Source organism: Rhinopithecus roxellana, chromosome 4, assembly GCF_007565055.1.
Source record: "Rhinopithecus roxellana isolate Shanxi Qingling chromosome 4, ASM756505v1, whole genome shotgun sequence".
NCBI classification, from domain to species: domain Eukaryota; kingdom Metazoa; phylum Chordata; class Mammalia; order Primates; family Cercopithecidae; genus Rhinopithecus; species Rhinopithecus roxellana.
The window spans coordinates 159,386,199-159,405,167 of NC_044552.1; the positions used below are offsets into that span (position 1 = coordinate 159,386,199).

Sequence of the window (18,969 nt, forward strand, 5' to 3'; positions counted from 1 at the left end):
TTCTAACTTCTTTTTTCTATGTTAATGAATAAAAGCTTTTGGTTGCTACACTGTAATTATGAAAACAGATATTATGAACACCAGAGTAGAGAAGTCCTGATCTTAGTTATATCACTAACTTGGAAGGAAGCCACACCATTTCTAAAATGCTCTATGCTCACATAGTAAACTTGCTAAAACAGTACAATAAAATATTTACCCTAAGATTGTTTGGTATAACTAGAGCTGGTCCTACTTCTTGAACGAGGCAGGAAGTCTGTCTCGAAAAGGGTAATTTTTAGAAATGCTACACAATCCTTCTTACCCCAAAGTTACTCTCTATCATATTAGCAAGTTGACAACTCCGTTTTTTTTTTTTTTTTTTGAGACGGAGTCTTGCTTTGTTGCCCAGGCTGGAGTGCAGTGGCCGGATCTCAGCTCACGGTAAGCTCCGTCTCCTGAGTTCACACTATTCTCCTGCCTCAGCCTCCCGAGTAGCTGGGACCACAGGCACCTGCCACCTCGCCCGGCTAATTTTTTGTATTTTTAGTAGAGACGGGGTTTCACCGTGTTAGCCAGGATGGTCTCCATCTCCTGACCTCGTGATCTGCCTGCCTCGGCCTCCCAAAGTGCTGAGATTACAGGCTTGAGCCACCGTGTCCGGCTGACAATTCAGTTTTAAAGAAAGATTAGGATAAGTATTCATCTACCCATCCACTGAAAGCTGTCTGGGCTGTGTTATGGACTTTGCTAAGTCTTAGATAAATATTTAATAAGACATGGCCCTTGATATTAAACAAAACAGAAATTTCTATTTATTGTAAAATTGAATAAAGAACAGACAGCAAAAAACATTGAGGAATAGGTGCTATAATATGATGGAGGAAGACTAGAGAGGACAGTAATAGAGAGGACAGACCTCTGATGAGAAGGGGATCTTAAGGGTAGAGAAGAGAGTGCTGGAAATCACTACATAACAACTGTTATTAATGCCTCCAAATAATTGTTTGTACTATAAAATATTCTACATGTTGTTTTTCTAAACTATTGTAATCAAATTTAAAGAATGACTTCATTTTATGTATCTTTTCAGATCCCCAAAGGAAAAACATGCCAACCTACTTTCCAACTCTCCAAAGCTGAAAAATTTGTCTTTTCTGGATGCTCAAGTACTCAGAGTTACAAACCCACTTTTTGTGGAATATGCTTGGATAAGAGATGCTGTATCCCTAATAAGTCTAAAATGATTACTATTCAATTCGATTGCCCAAATGAGGGGTCATTTAAATGGAAGATGCTGTGGATTACATCTTGTGTATGTCAGAGAAACTGCAGAGAACCTGGAGATATATTTTCTGAGCTCAAGATTCTGTAAAACAAAGCAAATGGGGGAAAAGTTAGTCAACCCTGTCATATAATAAAAAAATTAGTGAGTATAAAATGGTGGCAAATCTGCTTTGTTTAAAACAGTATGAATGCCTGTTCTTAGATCACTACATTTAAGGCATTAGAAGCTTTTAAAAAAAGATATCCTAAAAAAATACATAAAATTTGAAAACCTTAAAAATTGAACTGATCTCTAAAATATATCCTATAATTATATAATACGCAGACATTTGATACCATCTAAACATTTTGTATATGAAAAAATATGCAATTTACAATAAAATATTTTACAAAATAATCTGGAATACTTGCTAAAGATGTTTAAAAAGCATACTAAATTTTACTCTGGGCACAGTGGCTCATGCCTGTAATCCCAGCACTTCGGGAGGCCGAGGTGGACAGATCATCTGAGGTCAGGAGTTTGAGACCAGCCTGGCCAACATGGTAAAACCCTGCCTGTAATTAAAAAATTCAAAAATTAGCCGAGTGTGGTGGCGTGTGCCTGTAATCCCAGCTACTGGGGAGGCTGAGGCAGAAGAATTGCTTGAACCCAGGTGGTGGAGGTTGCAGTGAGCTGAGATTGCACCACTGCACTGGCATGGAGGAGCGAGACTCCTTTGAGGGGGGGGAAGTATACTAAATTTAAAAAATTTAATCTAGATTTGACAATGTAGCCTGGGTGCCCATTAGTTGATAAATCATTATACGGCAAGTGAAATTCTAGATTAATTCTTGAACAGTAATAAGATTAAGCTGTAAATATATTTAGACTTTTCATTGCCTGATCTTTAACATCAGTTTCTTTTGGAGAGGAGAAAATGCAACTTTTCTGGCCACAGTTAACAACTGCAATCGAAAATATTTTATATCGAATATTATGAAAAACTAAATTTCCAAGACAAAGACCAAAAACCGTATCATTACGTGGCAAAGGAAAGAAATATAAATAATAAAACTTAAAATTAACCTGTGGATCTGAAATATACATTGCTATTAAAAATAAATTAATGTTAAGGCTAGAACTGAAGATTATAGTAACTGGAACAATTACAGCCATTTATTGCAAAGTTTGGAAGATATCAAGCTTAGTAACCTTCTGTTCATTTGTATAAATGACATGCAGAACAATAACAAGTAGCCCTGTTGAAAAATATGGACATTTATTATAAAATCAGTTGGTCTGATAAGAAAGCAATTATTTAAAAAGTTTAATACAAATACATGTTAAGTGTACAAATTAGGATTCTTTTGAGTAAACAAATTGTTATCTAAAGAAGAAGCAAAACCTCCTTAACAGTTGGAATAAAACCTATGCCCGAAAATTTAATGGATATTACACGGAAATATTTATACTGTGTTCTTCTACTCCCAGTAACTACGTTTAAAGAATCAGGATAACTTAAATAGAATATCAAAATATAAATTATAAATAATTATAAAAATATATCTATACAAGATTTTAATTGAAGACATGATTATCAGTGCATAAATGCCTAAATATGAGGCTATAAATACAGCAAAATATTCAAGAACTCTGTTCTCTCAATTTTAGAAAAGGGAACTTTTCTGAAGAGAAATGTTTGAAGTTAAGGTACTAAGATTTCACTAATTTCACACATTGGTATTACCAACAAATTGTGATTAAACAGAAATCACTCTTTTAGACAAAAATATTTCCTAATATGAAAAAACTGGTTTCCAAATTACAAAAATGTTGAAACAGAAAGGTCAGAAAAAACAATGTGAAATTAAGAAAGTATTTTTGAGGGTTTCTTTTTTACATAGCTATGCTTAGTCTGGGTAAATCTTGCACAGGCATGTTTTTTGTGGCATCCAGTTGGTTATATTCCTGTATGAGTGCTGATAAAGATGACACAGCTTCTGTGAAACAGCTTTCTTCCATCCCTTCAACTTGTAGATAGTGATGAAGGTGAGCCTATAAATTAAAAAATTAGGTAACGTTTACCATTTCAGGAACTTTAATGCATACGACTATCCTAAAAGGTAAACATTCCTTATTAAAATTAGAGTTCATTCAGCTCTACGCTTGAAAGAGAACTTGTGTCAAATTGAATGAATCCCATAAACTCATGAATGTTCTCATTTAGAGTAAAAGTAGTACGAGCAAGCCTCTCCTCTTCAGTTATAATCGGTAGAACACACACAATAGAGAAGATCACCTCTGATTTGTAACAGTGTAATTTTTAAGAATACATCTTAAATCGCCAAAATAAACACACACAGTTACAAAGCTGTACAATAATTACCTTTTTCTTGTAGAGCCTCATGAATCTCTCTTTCAGTTCCATGAAGGTGGGCTTCACACATGTGTTATTTGCTAAAGCTAATAAGGAATGAGAATGGCCCACAGGAGGTATGGAACATAGGCTGGTCTTCCAGCCTTCTTGATTCCAGGAGACAAATTGTAGAGATGGTTTTAATCTGAGATTTAAAAAAAAAAAAAAACCTCAAAGGTAAGAACTAAGGTACTAAAAATGTCTGCCATATTAGTTAAACCAGCGCTCTTATTAGTTAAAACAGAACATTATGGATGGTATCATTCTAATTGCTTAGTTTATATGCTAAGTTACCTATTTTTTACCATTGGCAGTAACATGGTACAGTCTGACAGTGAACTAAGAAACATTTTGTGGGGGAACATTAAATTGGCTGTGATGGTGATTCAAGAAGCTAGAAACTCATTCCTTAAGAGCAGAAATCTAGGGATATAAACAAATGAAGGTACTATCATTTTCCTTACTTTGTAATTCAACAGACTAGTTTTCTTATAAATAGAATGAAATAGTAACACAAATATCAGAAGTACTAGTAGTAGTAGTGGTAGTACTGGTGGCACTGATAATAAAAATAGTATAGCTATGATTTTCTGAACACTTTCATAAAACATGTCATATATCATTTAATACTCCTAAATAAAAACTATGTACTATCATTATCCTTATTTTACACTTGAAGAAAACAAGGCACAAAGAGACTAAGTAGTTTGTTCAAGGTCACACTTTAGTAAGTGGCATTGTTAGAATTTGAAGGGCGGCTGTTAACTAACTACTATGCCACACTGTCCCAAGCAGCACACACAAATTATCTTTAAAAATAGAAACCAAACCTTTCAATATTTCTACGAAGATCTGAAATTTGTACATTTCCTCTAACCATGAGCGCACAGGCAAGGTAAAGACTGTGTTTGGGGTCCGCCCGAAGCAGCTGGTGATCTTTACTAAAGGCATCTGAAAACATCTGATCCAATCTGCAACAATGAAAGTGTCATTGTTTATACAAAATATTACTTCTTTCTTCTAGGTATAACTAAAATGAAGATAGTCCTCTATAAGTAAATACACCACACTAAATATTACACTAACAAAATACTAGATTTTACGTATTCTAAAAATATTAAATAACTATAACTTTCTTGAAGCAATCTTGATGATATGAAAAGAGAAGAAATCATGTAATGTTTTCTTTTTCTGGGGGGGAAAAGCTTCTGCAGTATATTGGTGATTTCAGGTAGCCACAAAATGTTGACTGTAGCATTACTGAACTCTATGTAGTACTGATTTTTGAAACTTGTATCATTATTACTTAGTTCAGTATACCTTATTTATTTCATAGTATCCAAACTACTAAAACTAATTAAAAGCCTGTAACATTAAGACTATTACTTTGTAAAGTATATTATATCATAAATTAGTTAACAGGAGGAAATTATCAAAGGACAATGTGAAGCTCTCCTATAAAAGATGAAGCTCCATAGTAGTGCTCCTAAAAGCAGACTTTTAACCTAAGTCTTTTAACTGAAAGATAAAAGACAAAAGACAAAAGAGAATAAAGGTGACTGACAAAGTTTATATCTAACAATACACAGACTCCAATGCTACGCTGATGCCAATGGACATTTAATAATCATCATGTTGCACACACTGGGTATGATGCTTAGCTTGTTAAGGTCACCAGCATCCCATGCAGAAAGGGAGTCCTATCTATTAGTTGGCAAAGTGGTCATTTGCTGTTGGCTTAGATGAAAACTTACCAATATCACTTGCGACATTCCTGAAGTATAGAATTATCTTGTCAAAACTTTAATTATAAAAAGGAATCTTTAATTTAGTTTTCTTTAAAAACTTTTAAAAAATTATTTTCAATCTGTTTTAGAGACAGGGTCTTGCTTTGTTGCCCAGGCTGGAGTGCAGGGTCAAAATCATAGCTCAATGCAGCCTCAACCTCCTGGGTTCCAGTGATCCTCCCACTTCAGTCTCCAGAGTAGCTGGGACTACAAGTGCAGACAGGGTCTCACTATGTTGCCCTGGCTGGTCTTGAACTCCTGGGCTCAAGTGATCCTCCCATTTCATCCTTTCAAAGTGTGGGGATTACAGGTGTGAGCCACAGCACTCAGCCAATTTAGTTTTTCCTTTCTTATTTACATACTGTCCCCTTACAGAGTTTGGCAGGACTTTGCCCTCAGTCAACTGTGAATGCCACTGTGAACTTTTCAAGCTCATCGTCAGTATACAGGCTAAGAGCATCTTTCAAAACTACATTTTTTGTTAAGTATACTGATGTACTCTTCATGCTCAACAATGACACACAGTTATAAAGCAAGGTGTTCTGGAAAACATACAAAGTTACATCTGAAATCCTTCTACGGTACTGGGCTGTGATAGCAGCTTTAAAACAAACTCTCATTTAATCTACCCAGTAAGTATATGAGGCAGGTACTATTTCATTTTTACAGATGAGAAAAACTAAGAAAGTTTAAGTCACTTGCCCAAGGTCCTGTAGCTAGTGACAATTAGGATTCAAATGTGTTTGTCAGACTTCAAAGGACTTTTCATAAGCCTACACATTTAACCATTCAAGTTCAAATAGTTGAATACTGACATTTTTCAACAATTACTTCTAAATAAAGATGCATTCATCTAATGGAAAAACGGCTGTCGTCAACTGTATTTTATATACTTCTCACAGTGATGATACAATTAAATAGCTAGAGTTATTGCAAACTTTTTTCTCTTAAAAATGTTTTTTAAAGTAATATGGGGCCTCAAAAAATGGAAACAGTTACACCTTACCTTCTAGGAGGAATGTTAACATCTGTCAGTGTATACAGAGGTGTTAGGCTTGACACGAGATAATGAAGTTGAGGAAAAGGAACTAAATTCATGCTGATTTCATTAAGGTCCATATTAAGGGATCCTTCAAATCTTGCAGAGCTAAAAAGATTAAAATGATGAGAAAATGTTTAATTTTAAAATTATACACTTTAAATGTAGCTCGATTTATTCAGCAGGCAGTTTCTCAAATTCTTTTGCACACTGTTCTTCAGTGTAGAACACATGCTTTTCTTCCATATTAGTGAAATTTAGTATCAGAACAATGATGTATAAAATAAAACATAACACACAACATCCAAATTTTTTTTTTTTTTTTTTTTTGAGACAGGGTCTCACTCTGGTTGCCCAGGCTGGAGTGTAGTGGTGTGATCTCAGCTTACTGCAACCGCCGCCTCCCAGCTCAGCCTCCTGAGCAGCTGAGACTACAGGAGGCGTACAGCACCATGCCTGGCTAATTTTTTATTTTTTGTAGAGATGGGATTTTCACCATGTGCCCCAGGCTGATCTCTAGCTCCTGGGCTCAAGCAATCTATCTGCCTTGCCCTCCCAAGGTGGTGAGATTACAGGCATGAGCCACCATGCCTGGCCCTACAGTAATTCTTGTTTCTGGATTATCTGAAGTGTAACCAATACACTATTACAGTTGCTTATTACACATATAAAAATATCCTATTTAAAATGAACTTTATATTTGAGTTAAATACATATAGGTCAATAATTAGTAACTGTAGAAACAACTAAATTCCTCAAGAATCTGCTTAATATATTCTATAATCTAGAATATAATAATGTCAAAGCAATCTCTGATACCAAAAAGCCACAGAAATCTTTTGGTCCAGCTAATGAGGAGGCACAGATTAGTTGGTTTAAATGATTAAGACATTCCACAGCTAAAAAATGTTTAATTTTTGTCTACGTGTTTTGCAAGTGTGTCAACCACAAAATCTTTTACATCATATGATACCTATTAATATTCCATGGAATATACTTGGGGAAATGCTACTTTGGAGTCACAGAAATTAAAATTATGCTTGATCACACCAAGAAAAGAAGATAAAAGACAAAATAAAAACAGAAGCAGCTTCTACAATTTAGAATAACTAAAAAATAATACTACAAAAATTCAAAATATCACCAAAAGCACAATAAAGTTTTTCGACTCTCCATGGATAGAATTACCTTGTTAGGTTGAGCAGCAAATTTGCCACAATGTTATTCATTGCATCAAAGGGCTTCTGATGCCGCGTTTTCAAAGCCCCAGAACTTGAAGTAACCAGACTCTTTGGCTTCACAGTTGTACCCAACTTTCCAGAATTCACCATGAGGTCGATTTTGCTAATGATGTCAAATAAAGACTTTTGAGGGAAAAACATCGGGAGAGAAGCTATTAAGAAGAGTGGATGTAGATGATATTCTACTAGGAAAGAGAAAGAAAAACAATTTAAACTGATTTTTTCTCTAAGAAGGCTGAAAAGTGAAGAGAATGTTTCATATAAACACATAAACATAATACAGGACTGAATATACATGACATTCATCCATAAGTTCCAATGTCATTTCTTACTTGATTGTCAATGGGTAGCACACAGTCTGCATGCTCATTAAGTTCCTTCATTGCCAAGATGCTATTATAAGGTGAGGTTATGACATCATCCTCACCAGAAGGATAAATGGAAGTCACAAATCTGTATACTTCTGGGAATTCGTCTTCAAGCATCTTTAAAAGAAATGTGCCAAGTCCAGATCCTGTTCCTGAGAATTAAAATGTTTTACAAAATTAGCATAAATGATTCAGAATATAATTGTGAGGAATTTGAAACTTTATTTTTTTTGAGACAGGGTCTTGCTCTGTCACCCAGGCCGGAGTGCAGCAGCATAATCACAGCTCAATGCAGCCCTGATCTCCTAGGGTCAAACGATCCTCCTGCCTCAGCCTCCCAAGCATCTGGGACCGCAGGCATGCGCCACCAGGCCTGGCTAACTTTTTAATTTGTGTAGAGACAGGGTCTACCTATGTTGCTTAGGCTGGTCTTGAATGCCTAGGTTCAAGCAAGCTTCTGACTCAGCCTCCGAAAGTGCTGGAATTACAGGCATGGGCCACTACACCTGGCCAGAATTTTATATTTGTAAAAATAATTTTCAACTTATTTCTGTGATTATGTATTAACTAATCTAATTTTGGATAAGGAAATGAAGGCAACATTCAGGAAATGAAGTCCTGAATTCCATCTCTGGCTCTGACAGTGAGTTTGGGAGGGCTGTCTATATTTTACTCCTTTTCATATTTAAGTTATATCTATGTAATGCCACAAGAACCAACTGCACATGCACAAGTAAAAAATTCAACTAAGACAGTGTTCAGTCTACATTTGATATTAAGCAACTTAAGAAAATCAACTTGACAGCTTTAGTGTAGTGTGTATACAATCTTCATGATGAAGAAAACTATCATGTCATCAAGCAATTTAAACAGAGTTAAAATTGTTTACAATTAAGCATGTCTACCTTGAATTTCAAAAATTTTCAAATATGAAACACTACTTATTTAAAAGCAGAAACTCTAGGAATCTCATTAAAGGTACCTTTCTGATACATAAAGTTACATTTACACAAATTCAGAAATTTTTCAGAACTTAAAACTGGAATCCTCTAATCCAGTGTTTTTCAAACTGGGTTCTGAACTATTAGCAGGCTATGAAACTAATGAATAGATTAGCACTGTTTTCTTTTCTTCAATGACAGTAGAAAATAACATGTCAGATGTAGTATGAGTAAATAATGTTTTCTTAATATATTTTTTCGTGTGTGTATGCTGCACTGTGATATATAAAATGTATTTCATACTATTCTGGTTAAAAAAAGCTTAAAAGCCAATGTTCTAATCCATGCAGATAAGTATTAAAAGGCTATGATGCTAAAAGTACTACATCAAAGTGAGGGAGATTCTTGGGGTGATCTTTAATGAGAAGGACTTTCTAAGTATCATTAAAAAACCAGAGCCATTACAGAGAAGACAGTTTTGATTTCATTAAAAATAAAACTTCTATATATACTTAAAAAACCCATAAACAAAATAACAGGACCAACTTACAGAAAAACCCTTCAATACATAGGATGGAGGACTAAGTTTCTCTAAGAAAAAGTTCCCACAAATCAACAACAAAAAATATGAATAATGCCACCACGAAATGGGCAAAGGATAGAAATATTTAACTCATAATAAAAGAAATACAAATTGCAAATAGAAGTAAAGATGCTCAACCTTTCTTCTGATCAAAACTAGATATACTTTTGCATGTAATAGATTTATGTCTCATGATACTCAGTGTTGGTGCTAGTGTAGGGAAATAGAAACTCATACACATTGCTGCCAGTAAGAAGCACTGGTGCAATATTGTAGGAAGGTGTATAGGTAATATCAGCCAAAATTTAAAATGTACATATGCTTTGGTCCTATCTTCTTCCTAGGAATACTGTCCAAAGCTATAGTGGCACAAATGCAGAAGTATTTGTCCCACACTTTCACTGATGATTGGATGTAAAAACTAAACACCATAAACACTTAACACCCATCAATAACAAACTCACTTTAAACTGTATAATTGATTCTATGACAGACAGCTGATATGGAAAGATGTTCCAGGAAGAGATAAAGTGGAAAAATTACAGAATAGTATATATTGGATAATCTTGTTTATGTAAAAATATACATACATGCTTTGATAGGCATAGAATATATCTGAAAGAACAGACATAAAAAAACCCCGCAAACCTGACCATCTGTGAGAACAGGGAGTAGGGATTAGACATGGGAAAAAAGAACTTTAAACATTTAGTAATGTTTATTTTTGCCATTTTAAGTGAATTGTAAGTATGTTCTTCTGAGATGTTGGGTAATAAAGGTATTTTTTAGAAAGATACAATGAACTATAAATCAATTAAAAAAACTAACTCAAATTGCAGGTTAATTATACTAGTACAAAGACAAATTTGTTTCTTAACTGAATGATTATGAGGTTTTTTTAAAGACATGGTTACACAGCAATTTTAACTTTTAATTTTACAATGCTATGTCAATGAATAATATGTATAAAAATCAACTGTACATACACATAACTTGCTGAATATAAAATCTTAATCTCAGGTTGGAGGAAAAAAGTGTGATAATTTTGTTCTTTTAATATTTGGTAAGTCTATTTAAAAATCAGCAAATTACATTCTGTTTCTATTTTTACAGAACAGGGGAGCAAAATACTTCAGTTCTAAGATATAGACTTCCCTGGCGGAAGGAAGCAATGCTGATCATTTATTTTTAGTTCAAGTCAATTAACTGCCATGTAATAAATGATCTAAAGGAATTGACTAAACTAGTTTCTTTTACTTTTTTTTCTCTTTTTGGAGACAAGAAAGGCTTGAAGATGGTTAAAGAAAGAGTATTGATATTCTTTGGCAAGTATACTTTATGAAGATGTCAAAAATGCTTCACTCTAGGAAACAGGACTGTACAGGCAAACTCTGAGGAAAAAGTCAGCATTCCTCAAAAGCTCATACATCCTGAAAAGTAGCTGCATGTTCCGTAAAAGAAACTAAAGGTACAAGAAAAAAATTTTTCCAGTATAGTTCTGTTGATTCTTAAGAGGGCTTACATTAAAAAAAAAAAAAGAGAGAAAATAGTGACACAATACCACAAAATTTTAAGATAAAAAGGTGTATGTTTACATACTCAAACTATACACCCTCTGAATAGTTCTATCTTTATCAAGCACATGTCTAAAAACAAGACTTATGTTTGCAAAATGAATTCCAACTTATACTTTAACACTGTTATAGGCAAGTGAGTGAAAAATTTTACCTCCTCCCATGGAATGTATTATAAAGAAACACTGCAAGCAATCACAGTGCTCTGCCGACTTTCTGAGTTTCTCCAAAACCTGGTCTTGGTAAAGACTGCCGAAAACTCTGTGACCCACAGCCCTGAAAATAAGAACAAGGATTTTAAAAATTCCTTGCATTTTTTTATTAGTTCTAATCTAAATAAAAGGATTTTAAACAAATTTGAAAAGTATTTTTATTGAGCTAAAGTCTATTCTTGTTTCATGTAAATAAATCATACAATATCCTGAATATACCAGATAGAAAACTTAACAAATATTCAATATCTATAATCTTCAAATATGTGGATAAGATCATTAGTAATGAATATTAAACTATGATTTTCTAAATTTATCTTCTTAACCTTCTCTTAAGGTACAATTCCGACAAAACAAGACTTCAGTTACATAATTTTTTCTTCTCTCCATTTAAGGTAAGCTCTGAATTGTAGTGGATTTTACATATTAGAAAGCAAAATGTGGTAAGCTATAGAGACACTGAAAATAAAAAATTTAAACAAACCTATTCTGGTTTCATATATGAGAAAAAATGGTCATATCATGTTATTAGATGAAATGGCACATGGTAGAAATTGATATTCATGCAGCTTGGCAAGTCTTTTTAGTTGTCCAAATTTGCAAGTATCACTATGATGAATTAAAGTAAAAAAATTTCCCATAACATGCATTTCAGGTATAACTCAAAAGTTACATAATAAGTTACCCAACAATTAGTGAAAATGCAGTTAGGTGGTCAGATGGGCTCACACACTAAGTGACTGGTTCTCTGGGAACACGAGATTCAAATTTATGTTTTAGTAAAATTATACATCATTCCACATTATGAACCTGAGGGATTGGCTGCAAATAGTGAAAATAATGAATATGAGAGATTTGCAAATAACAAGGAGCTACTTAATTTCTAAAAAACAGCAACAGTCTCAATGTGAATTCTTAAGTAATCAGTGTTGAGGCTTTTTTCACAGTAAAGAGAAGAGACCATTATATACTCAAGGGACTAAAATGCCTCAGGCTCAGCTTCAATGCTAGGATACTGGTCTGGCTTGCATCTCTATCAATTCTATTACATCTGACCAACCGGACAACTTGAGAGCAAGTCAAATAACACAGGTAACAGTTAATGGAAATACTTAAAACATTTGTCACTATTTAGCTATTTAGTGTTCTTCAAGAATCAATTTATGAAAAGGAATTCAGCGAATTAATTTTTCATAATTTATCTTTTTCTTTAAAAAAGTTACAAGGAACTAGGAGTAAATACAGATGGCTTCCAAGCCACCATTTATTAAGGTGGTGGGCTGAAAGGCCTAGCATTATGTGGCAAATTACATCTTGTTTCACATCAGTGGAATCTCACAATGAAGAAAAGATTGCTCATTTTTTTCAGAAAATATTCAATTTTTACGCTGTGTCTTCTCACCAATTATTTCCTGAGCCAGAAATATCAGTGATGAGCTGTTTTGTATCAAATACATCTCTCAGTGGTCCCTGCAGAATTTCATTCACTACCCCTTCTTCCATATCAATCAAGACAGCCTGAGAAAGAAAAATAAAATATAATTAATGTATTTTCCTTTAGAGTTATTCACTCTGTAAATGAAAATAATTTATGCACTGAATATTGCACTGTTCTCTTGATAGTTTAAGTTTAATTAAAATCTTCATGTAGAATCTGTTGTAAAAATTAAAAAATAATTTCCCTCTGTTTGAAAGGTGGAATCCAATTAAAAAATGGATTCTAAATTCTTTTATCCTACTCCAAAATGCCTAGTTGGGGAAAAAAAGCCCAAGAATAATTCCCTCAACTGAATTTCTAACAAGGTCTCAGAAATGTAAAAGGCATCCTTAACCAGAATAAGTTCTCAATAAATATGGGATACATTAATGCATCTGCATACTGAGAACAATCATGCTGCTCCTTATGAACCACAGCCCAAAACTGCCCAATTCAAATGAGTAAATTTACCATTACGTGCAAAGCAAAGACACTGGATAGATGTAAAAAATGACAACATGGTCCTTTCCCCCAAGTAATTCACAGTCTAATTCATTACCACAAACGTTAGCTGACATGACAGAAAACCTACGTTTCTAAGAAGAAATGAGAATATAAAACACAAAATTAATTATGGAAAGAAAAAACAGGAAAAAAAGATGAAGAAAATCTAGTAAAACGTAAAGCAGGGATAGCTTGGCAGTAGGATTATGTCCCGTCCTCCCACTTCCCTGTACATTCCATATATTCTACAGTGAGGAAGAAGAGTGAAAAAGTAAACTAAGTAGAGTTAAATAAAAAAGCAAAGCTGAAACAAATTCTTAGGGTACACTAAACAATGATTTGTTAACTCTTTGATTCAGTGTCGCAGAAGAAGTGCTTGGTTTATGGCTTTCAGTTCTGTTACCATTAAGCAGTGAGTTTAATCATTTGTGTAATTAACCATGCTACTTTAAGATTTACAATTAAATTAATATAGCAGTATATCATAAAGACTGTAAAACTATGTTTTACAAATGTGCTCCTTTATATAGAGCAATCATAGATACACTATATGCAGAGGACTGTATAGGATTAAGTTTGGCAATGTTAGCTATTTTCAAGGATATTTCTGACAATATGCAATTTTGACTTCAAATGCTGACTTTAACACCTAAACAAACCAAAGAGAGACTTCACTATATGGGCAAATTTTAGTACAAGTTGTGAGATTATAAAAGAAAAAACAAATTAGATTATACTGGCCTTGTTCCAAAATAGATTTATTGAGGTATGTGGAAGATTAAACATACATAAATTATACCCTCAATTACTCTGCTACCTGGCAAGGGAAGCAATATGCAAATAAAAACTGATATTCGGGTACCTCCTGAAATTAGTTTTGATAGAATCATTACTGCCCTACTCACTTAACATTAAAATCCTGACATATAACTCTTCCAGACCTTCCTTGTTATATCAGGCCCTTGTTTTTCCTTTGGAAATTAAACTTTGGGAAGAGTATTTTGGGTTCTTCACTTAGGCATCCAAGGTCTGGAGTCACAACTGTTCCAGGATTTGATGTCTGTATTTCCTTGCAGAGCCGCCTGGTTTCTCCCTAATTGTAACATGATTTATAAAATTCTGAGTATTTATTAACCTAAGAAACTGAACACAGTGGAGGGACCCAAGCACCAAGCTATCTTGTAAAGCCTGGACTCATCAGTGATCACAACCACACAATACCAAGAGCTCCTAAGGAGAAAATGGAAGAGTATCTTCTCAGAAAAAAAGTCAAAGGCTACAAAAACATGCTGATTTATTTTTTCCTAAGTGTTTCCTCCACCTCTCCATCTGCTTACTGATATGGCTGTAGGAAAAAGAGTCAATTCGGAGTAGTCTAGGAAATGTCAAAGTCTCTTTTTCTCTATGATTTGGATTGGGATACCCGCTCTCTCTACGTCACAAAGCATACTGTGTTAGTCAATTTGTAACAGCCTGCAAGCGCATGATCTCTGCCCAAATTTTGTTTTCCAAGGACATCAGAGATTGCAGATAGATGATTCCCAGATGTCACAAAAGTATTGCTCACCAGTGTTTAAGCTACTACACCAGGTCTGATCCTTAGTATCTCAATTCCTTCCATAACATTTACACATTCTTTTCTGTTATAGTCAAAGATCACTGATCAAAAATCAGAAAAAGTAGTTCGTTACACAGAAACAATCACAGAAATATTGTTGGAATGATTAAGACTGTAAAAAAGACTGTAAATATGGGCTATGAACCTGAAGTACTTGGTTCAAGAGAACTTACATGGTTAACGGTTTTTATTCACTACAATGTGGCTGGTTCCATGATTTGTACCGGTAGTAACCTTGATGCAAATAAATCTTCCAATGTCTCTGAATAAAACATTAAACTGTACTAGTATGTATTTCAGGTCCCTAGTGTTAAGAAGGCTCATTTTGTTATTTATCTAGACACTATTTCTCCTGAAAAAAGGCCAACTACAGTGTTTTAAAGTATGGGCTTTTCCCCCTAATGTGTTAGGTGGACACAAATGTCTGCTTAGTTATATTTCTATTAAATGTGGCTTAGTAATTTTTTTCTACTTTGAAAAGTTTAAAGTTTTATTCTCATGATAGTTACTGAGCATAGTTCTTTAAAAAATACATGTAATATAAGAATCCAAGCTTATGTATCTTACTCGTGCTTTTAAAGAACATATTTTTCCCTTGGAAATACTTCCACCATCACCAACCACTCTGAAAGATAAAAAAAAAAAAGAGAAATGGTCATAAGATCTTCCATGGCTAATAGTGCTATCAGGTAATAAAGTTAACTTCCATTTATATAATAAGACTGCTTATAGGCCAGATGAGGCAGACACAACAGCTATTCCTAATCTCTTTCTTCCTTGCTTACCCCCCATTAGGCTGAAAAAGTGAGGTAGTCATTTTCCTGGCTTTCTTTGTAGTTAGGGCTGGCCATGTAATCCATCCAGTTCTAGCCAATGAGATAAAGGGGAAGCTTTATCTGGGAAGCTTCTTTAAAGAAGGACCAGATGCTGTTGGCGCCTATCTTCTTCCTCTTTCCTGCCTCAAACATGAATATGGATGTGATTCCTGGAGCAGAGACTGCCATTTTATAGTCATGAAGTAATAATACAAGTACAAAAAGCCAGCACACTTATGGACAGTGGAACATGTATTAGATCTTTGAGGCATTCCTTTAAAACTAGAACATCTGATTTCCAGATTTGTGAGATAAATGGATACCTTTACTGCTTAAGCCAGCATTAATGTGGTTTCCTGTTGCAGCTAAATACCCATCAACAGATATAACTGGTATTTACCATTGAGTATCTAAGGTTGTTCTCAGAATTTCATGTTGGAAATAAGTTGCCAAAGTACTGAAATCTAACGCAGTATATGGGTCAACCAAGACAGTTCACAAGACAGAATATATGAAGGGCAGCCAATTGTCAGGCCAAATCCAACTAGCTGCCTGTTTTCCTAAATAAAGTTTTATTCAAATATGGACACACCCATTCCTTTATGTATTACCTGTGCCCACAGTCATGCTACAGATCAAAAGTGGTGCAAAAGACTTTATGGTTCACACAACCTAAAATGTTTACTTCCTGGTCCTTTACAGAAAATACATGCATGCCAACCCATGCTGTAGGTAAATTCCTATCATGCTGTTCAAAAGGTGCAACAATTTGGTAAGAGTACACAAAGATATGGTCTTACTTCGAAAAAGAATTTTTGTACTAAGCTGTGGAACAGATGCTGCATGTGTTCATAGTACACAGAAAGAAGTGCAAGATGCCACAACTCTGCTTGATAAACTTACCGGGAAAAAAATAGTGCGCTCAGGTTAAAGTATAAAACACGCAGGGTAGATGAGACTGTAGTTATGAAGAGTCACCTTATGAAGAAAGAAAAGCTCCCAGGCTGCATCTCAACTATGTAATATTCAATGTAAGCGTTGGGTAACAAGAAGTAAAGAGGTGGGTGTAGGAACTTAGCAAGAGAAGCGTCTCAAAGGAAGTATTACAGAGGCAAATTTGAGACTCCCAAGAGAATTTAGAGGTGAGGACATTCTGGGCTACAAATAAGAGGGAATCTATAGTCTATATGACAGATATCTCCATAAAATAAAGATAAATGATACCAGCCATTAAAGTAATACACCTAACTTCCTTTGGTCTGATTCCATGGTCACCAAGCAACCTTCAGATTATTGCATAGCTTTTCAGTTAGACTTCCTACTAATGCAATGTGCCTATGACAGAAAATGAGAATCTGGTCTTTGGTTAACCTGGCTGTACTGGAGAGCACTGAATTTATCTCAAGATGCCAATGACACTTCTGAGTTTGCAAGTCAGTGCCCTAGATAGACTCTGGAATTCACCCAGGAAGCGGGGACTAATCAGCTTTCTCTAGAAGATAACTGCTCACACACCCAGCCAACAATTTTAAACTAGAAGTGATGTTCCTATTGGATTAAAGCCTGATATGAAGTATATATTTTCCAGTTTAAGCACATGACAGTTTTATAAAGTATTTTGAAAACGCATGAACCTAATGATTTATTATTAAAAGCTTATGGAGATATCCTGAACGGCAACTTAAATTACTCTTCCAGATAAAAGACATATAGTACTTACATATACTCTTTATTAAATAAACAAAAACAATCCAACAACTGCTTGTCTCCTTTTAAAGTACATTTTTATACTTATGGCATATACGTAAACAACATATTTTTCTTTCATAAGTTAGTTATTACAGGATGCATTAATAAGATGCCCTCTGGGAAAATTTCAGCTTTCCTTTAATGAAACTTATCTCAAGGTTAAGTTAAAAGAAGTTACACTAAAGGGAAACCTGTTGTCTTGTTCTGCAAGATGATGTAATATTAATAATGTAATAGAATGAATATGTTTTCAATAACGAAACAAAAAAACACAACTTTGCAGCTACTGGTATTTTTATTGTCCTCTGAAGAATTATCTCCCAAGCTATTGAAACTTAAAGCATCACACTGTGACAGACTTTAATTCCATCTTACCTGGTGTCTACATTTCTAAAGAAGCTGCTTATTGCCTCATCATAAACTCCTTTCTAAAAAGAAAAACATATGTTAATAGCATTTAGGTTTTGCTTCTCGCCCAAATCAAGTTCTTTCCATTTTAATTACATAATACTGTAATGGGTAGGATGAAGCTCTGAAAAGAAAAAGCAAGTATCACAAAATGCGGAGCCTGATTCTTCCCAATCTCCTTAGAAGAGTAAATGCCATGGGATCTACAGATAAAGTTCAGCAGCAGGTGCTAAAGAAAGGGTTTCACCCATAGGACTGTAGAACAGGTCCATCAAATGAGTGTTTTCTGGATTCTTGGTGATCTTTTTAAAAGCTGACTGGTTAAAGTAAGGAATACAATAACCACATGTGTTATCTATTTTACAAAGTACTTTCCCATATACAATCTCACTGCTCTGCACACGAACACCAATAAAGAGGAGACCCTGAGAATCAGGAAAAATGTTAAGACTAAGGTCGCCGGCCAGTGTTCTTTTAGTTTAGTGTGCGTCTGACAGCAACATGTTTAAAAACCAGTACGTTATTTACAGAGAAGATCCCATGCATCTTAAACGGGTCAGATGAAAGCTCAAGTCGAGTATTTCCTGCGTATAGGCTGGAAGACCTAGCTGACAGGCGAGGGGGCTCGTGGCTGCGGGCGGGTACCTGGTTGACCGCGGCGTGCTCCCTTAGTGCTAGGTCCCAGAAGCAGCAGCCGATCTGGTTTCCGCACTGGCCGACTGCGACCGGAGGAGAGGAAGGAAAGAGAATAGGACATTAGGCAGGAAACAAGGCGGCTGGATTCCACGGCGACCAGGTCTCTATCCGCCCGGCGCAGCTCACCCTGTACGACCACCGACTGTGTCATGCCGGTGCGCAGCCTGCTCCGTGCGCCTGGTAGCCCGCGGCCACTTCCGCATTCCACCCGCAACGCCGCTCTACTAGAGGACTGCCGTAAGTCACGCTGCTGCCGCAAGCCGCTGCCGTCGCTAAGCACGTCCCTAGGTTCAGG

The 18,969-nt window shown here is 35.1% G+C and overlaps 2 protein-coding genes across 6 annotated transcripts in view; one reads left to right on the forward strand and one right to left on the reverse strand.

Moving 5' to 3' along the window:
* The window catches only part of CCN6 (cellular communication network factor 6), an 18,750-nt gene extending 16,049 nt beyond the window's left edge, over window positions 1-2,701 (forward strand). For 3 of the 5 annotated variants that reach the window (XR_004056885.1, XM_010359887.2, XM_010359886.2), the window contains one exon: window positions 1,073-1,420. Coding sequence is in view for 3 of the 5 variants with exons in the window: in XM_010359887.2 (XP_010358189.1) it covers window positions 1,073-1,354 (282 nt within the window). In the remaining 2 variants the exon portion in view is untranslated. Of the gene's footprint in view, window positions 1-1,072 lie in introns of all 5 variants that reach the window. The other 2 variants (XR_004056886.1, XM_030929121.1) reach the window with 2 other exon arrangements.
* On the reverse strand, window positions 2,506-18,944 carry TUBE1 (tubulin epsilon 1). Its single transcript, XM_010359883.1, has 12 exons — window positions 18,801-18,944; window positions 18,624-18,697; window positions 17,946-17,998; window positions 15,574-15,631; window positions 12,810-12,925; window positions 11,350-11,471; window positions 8,062-8,249; window positions 7,677-7,852; window positions 6,456-6,596; window positions 4,493-4,633; window positions 3,633-3,807; window positions 2,506-3,301 (listed from the first exon to the last, which is right to left on the reverse strand). The coding sequence occupies exons 1-12, from the start codon at window positions 18,823-18,825 to the stop codon at window positions 3,143-3,145; spliced, it is 1,428 nt and encodes a 475-aa protein (XP_010358185.1). The 5' UTR covers window positions 18,826-18,944; the 3' UTR covers window positions 2,506-3,142.
* Window positions 18,945-18,969: the final 25 nt, after the last annotated feature.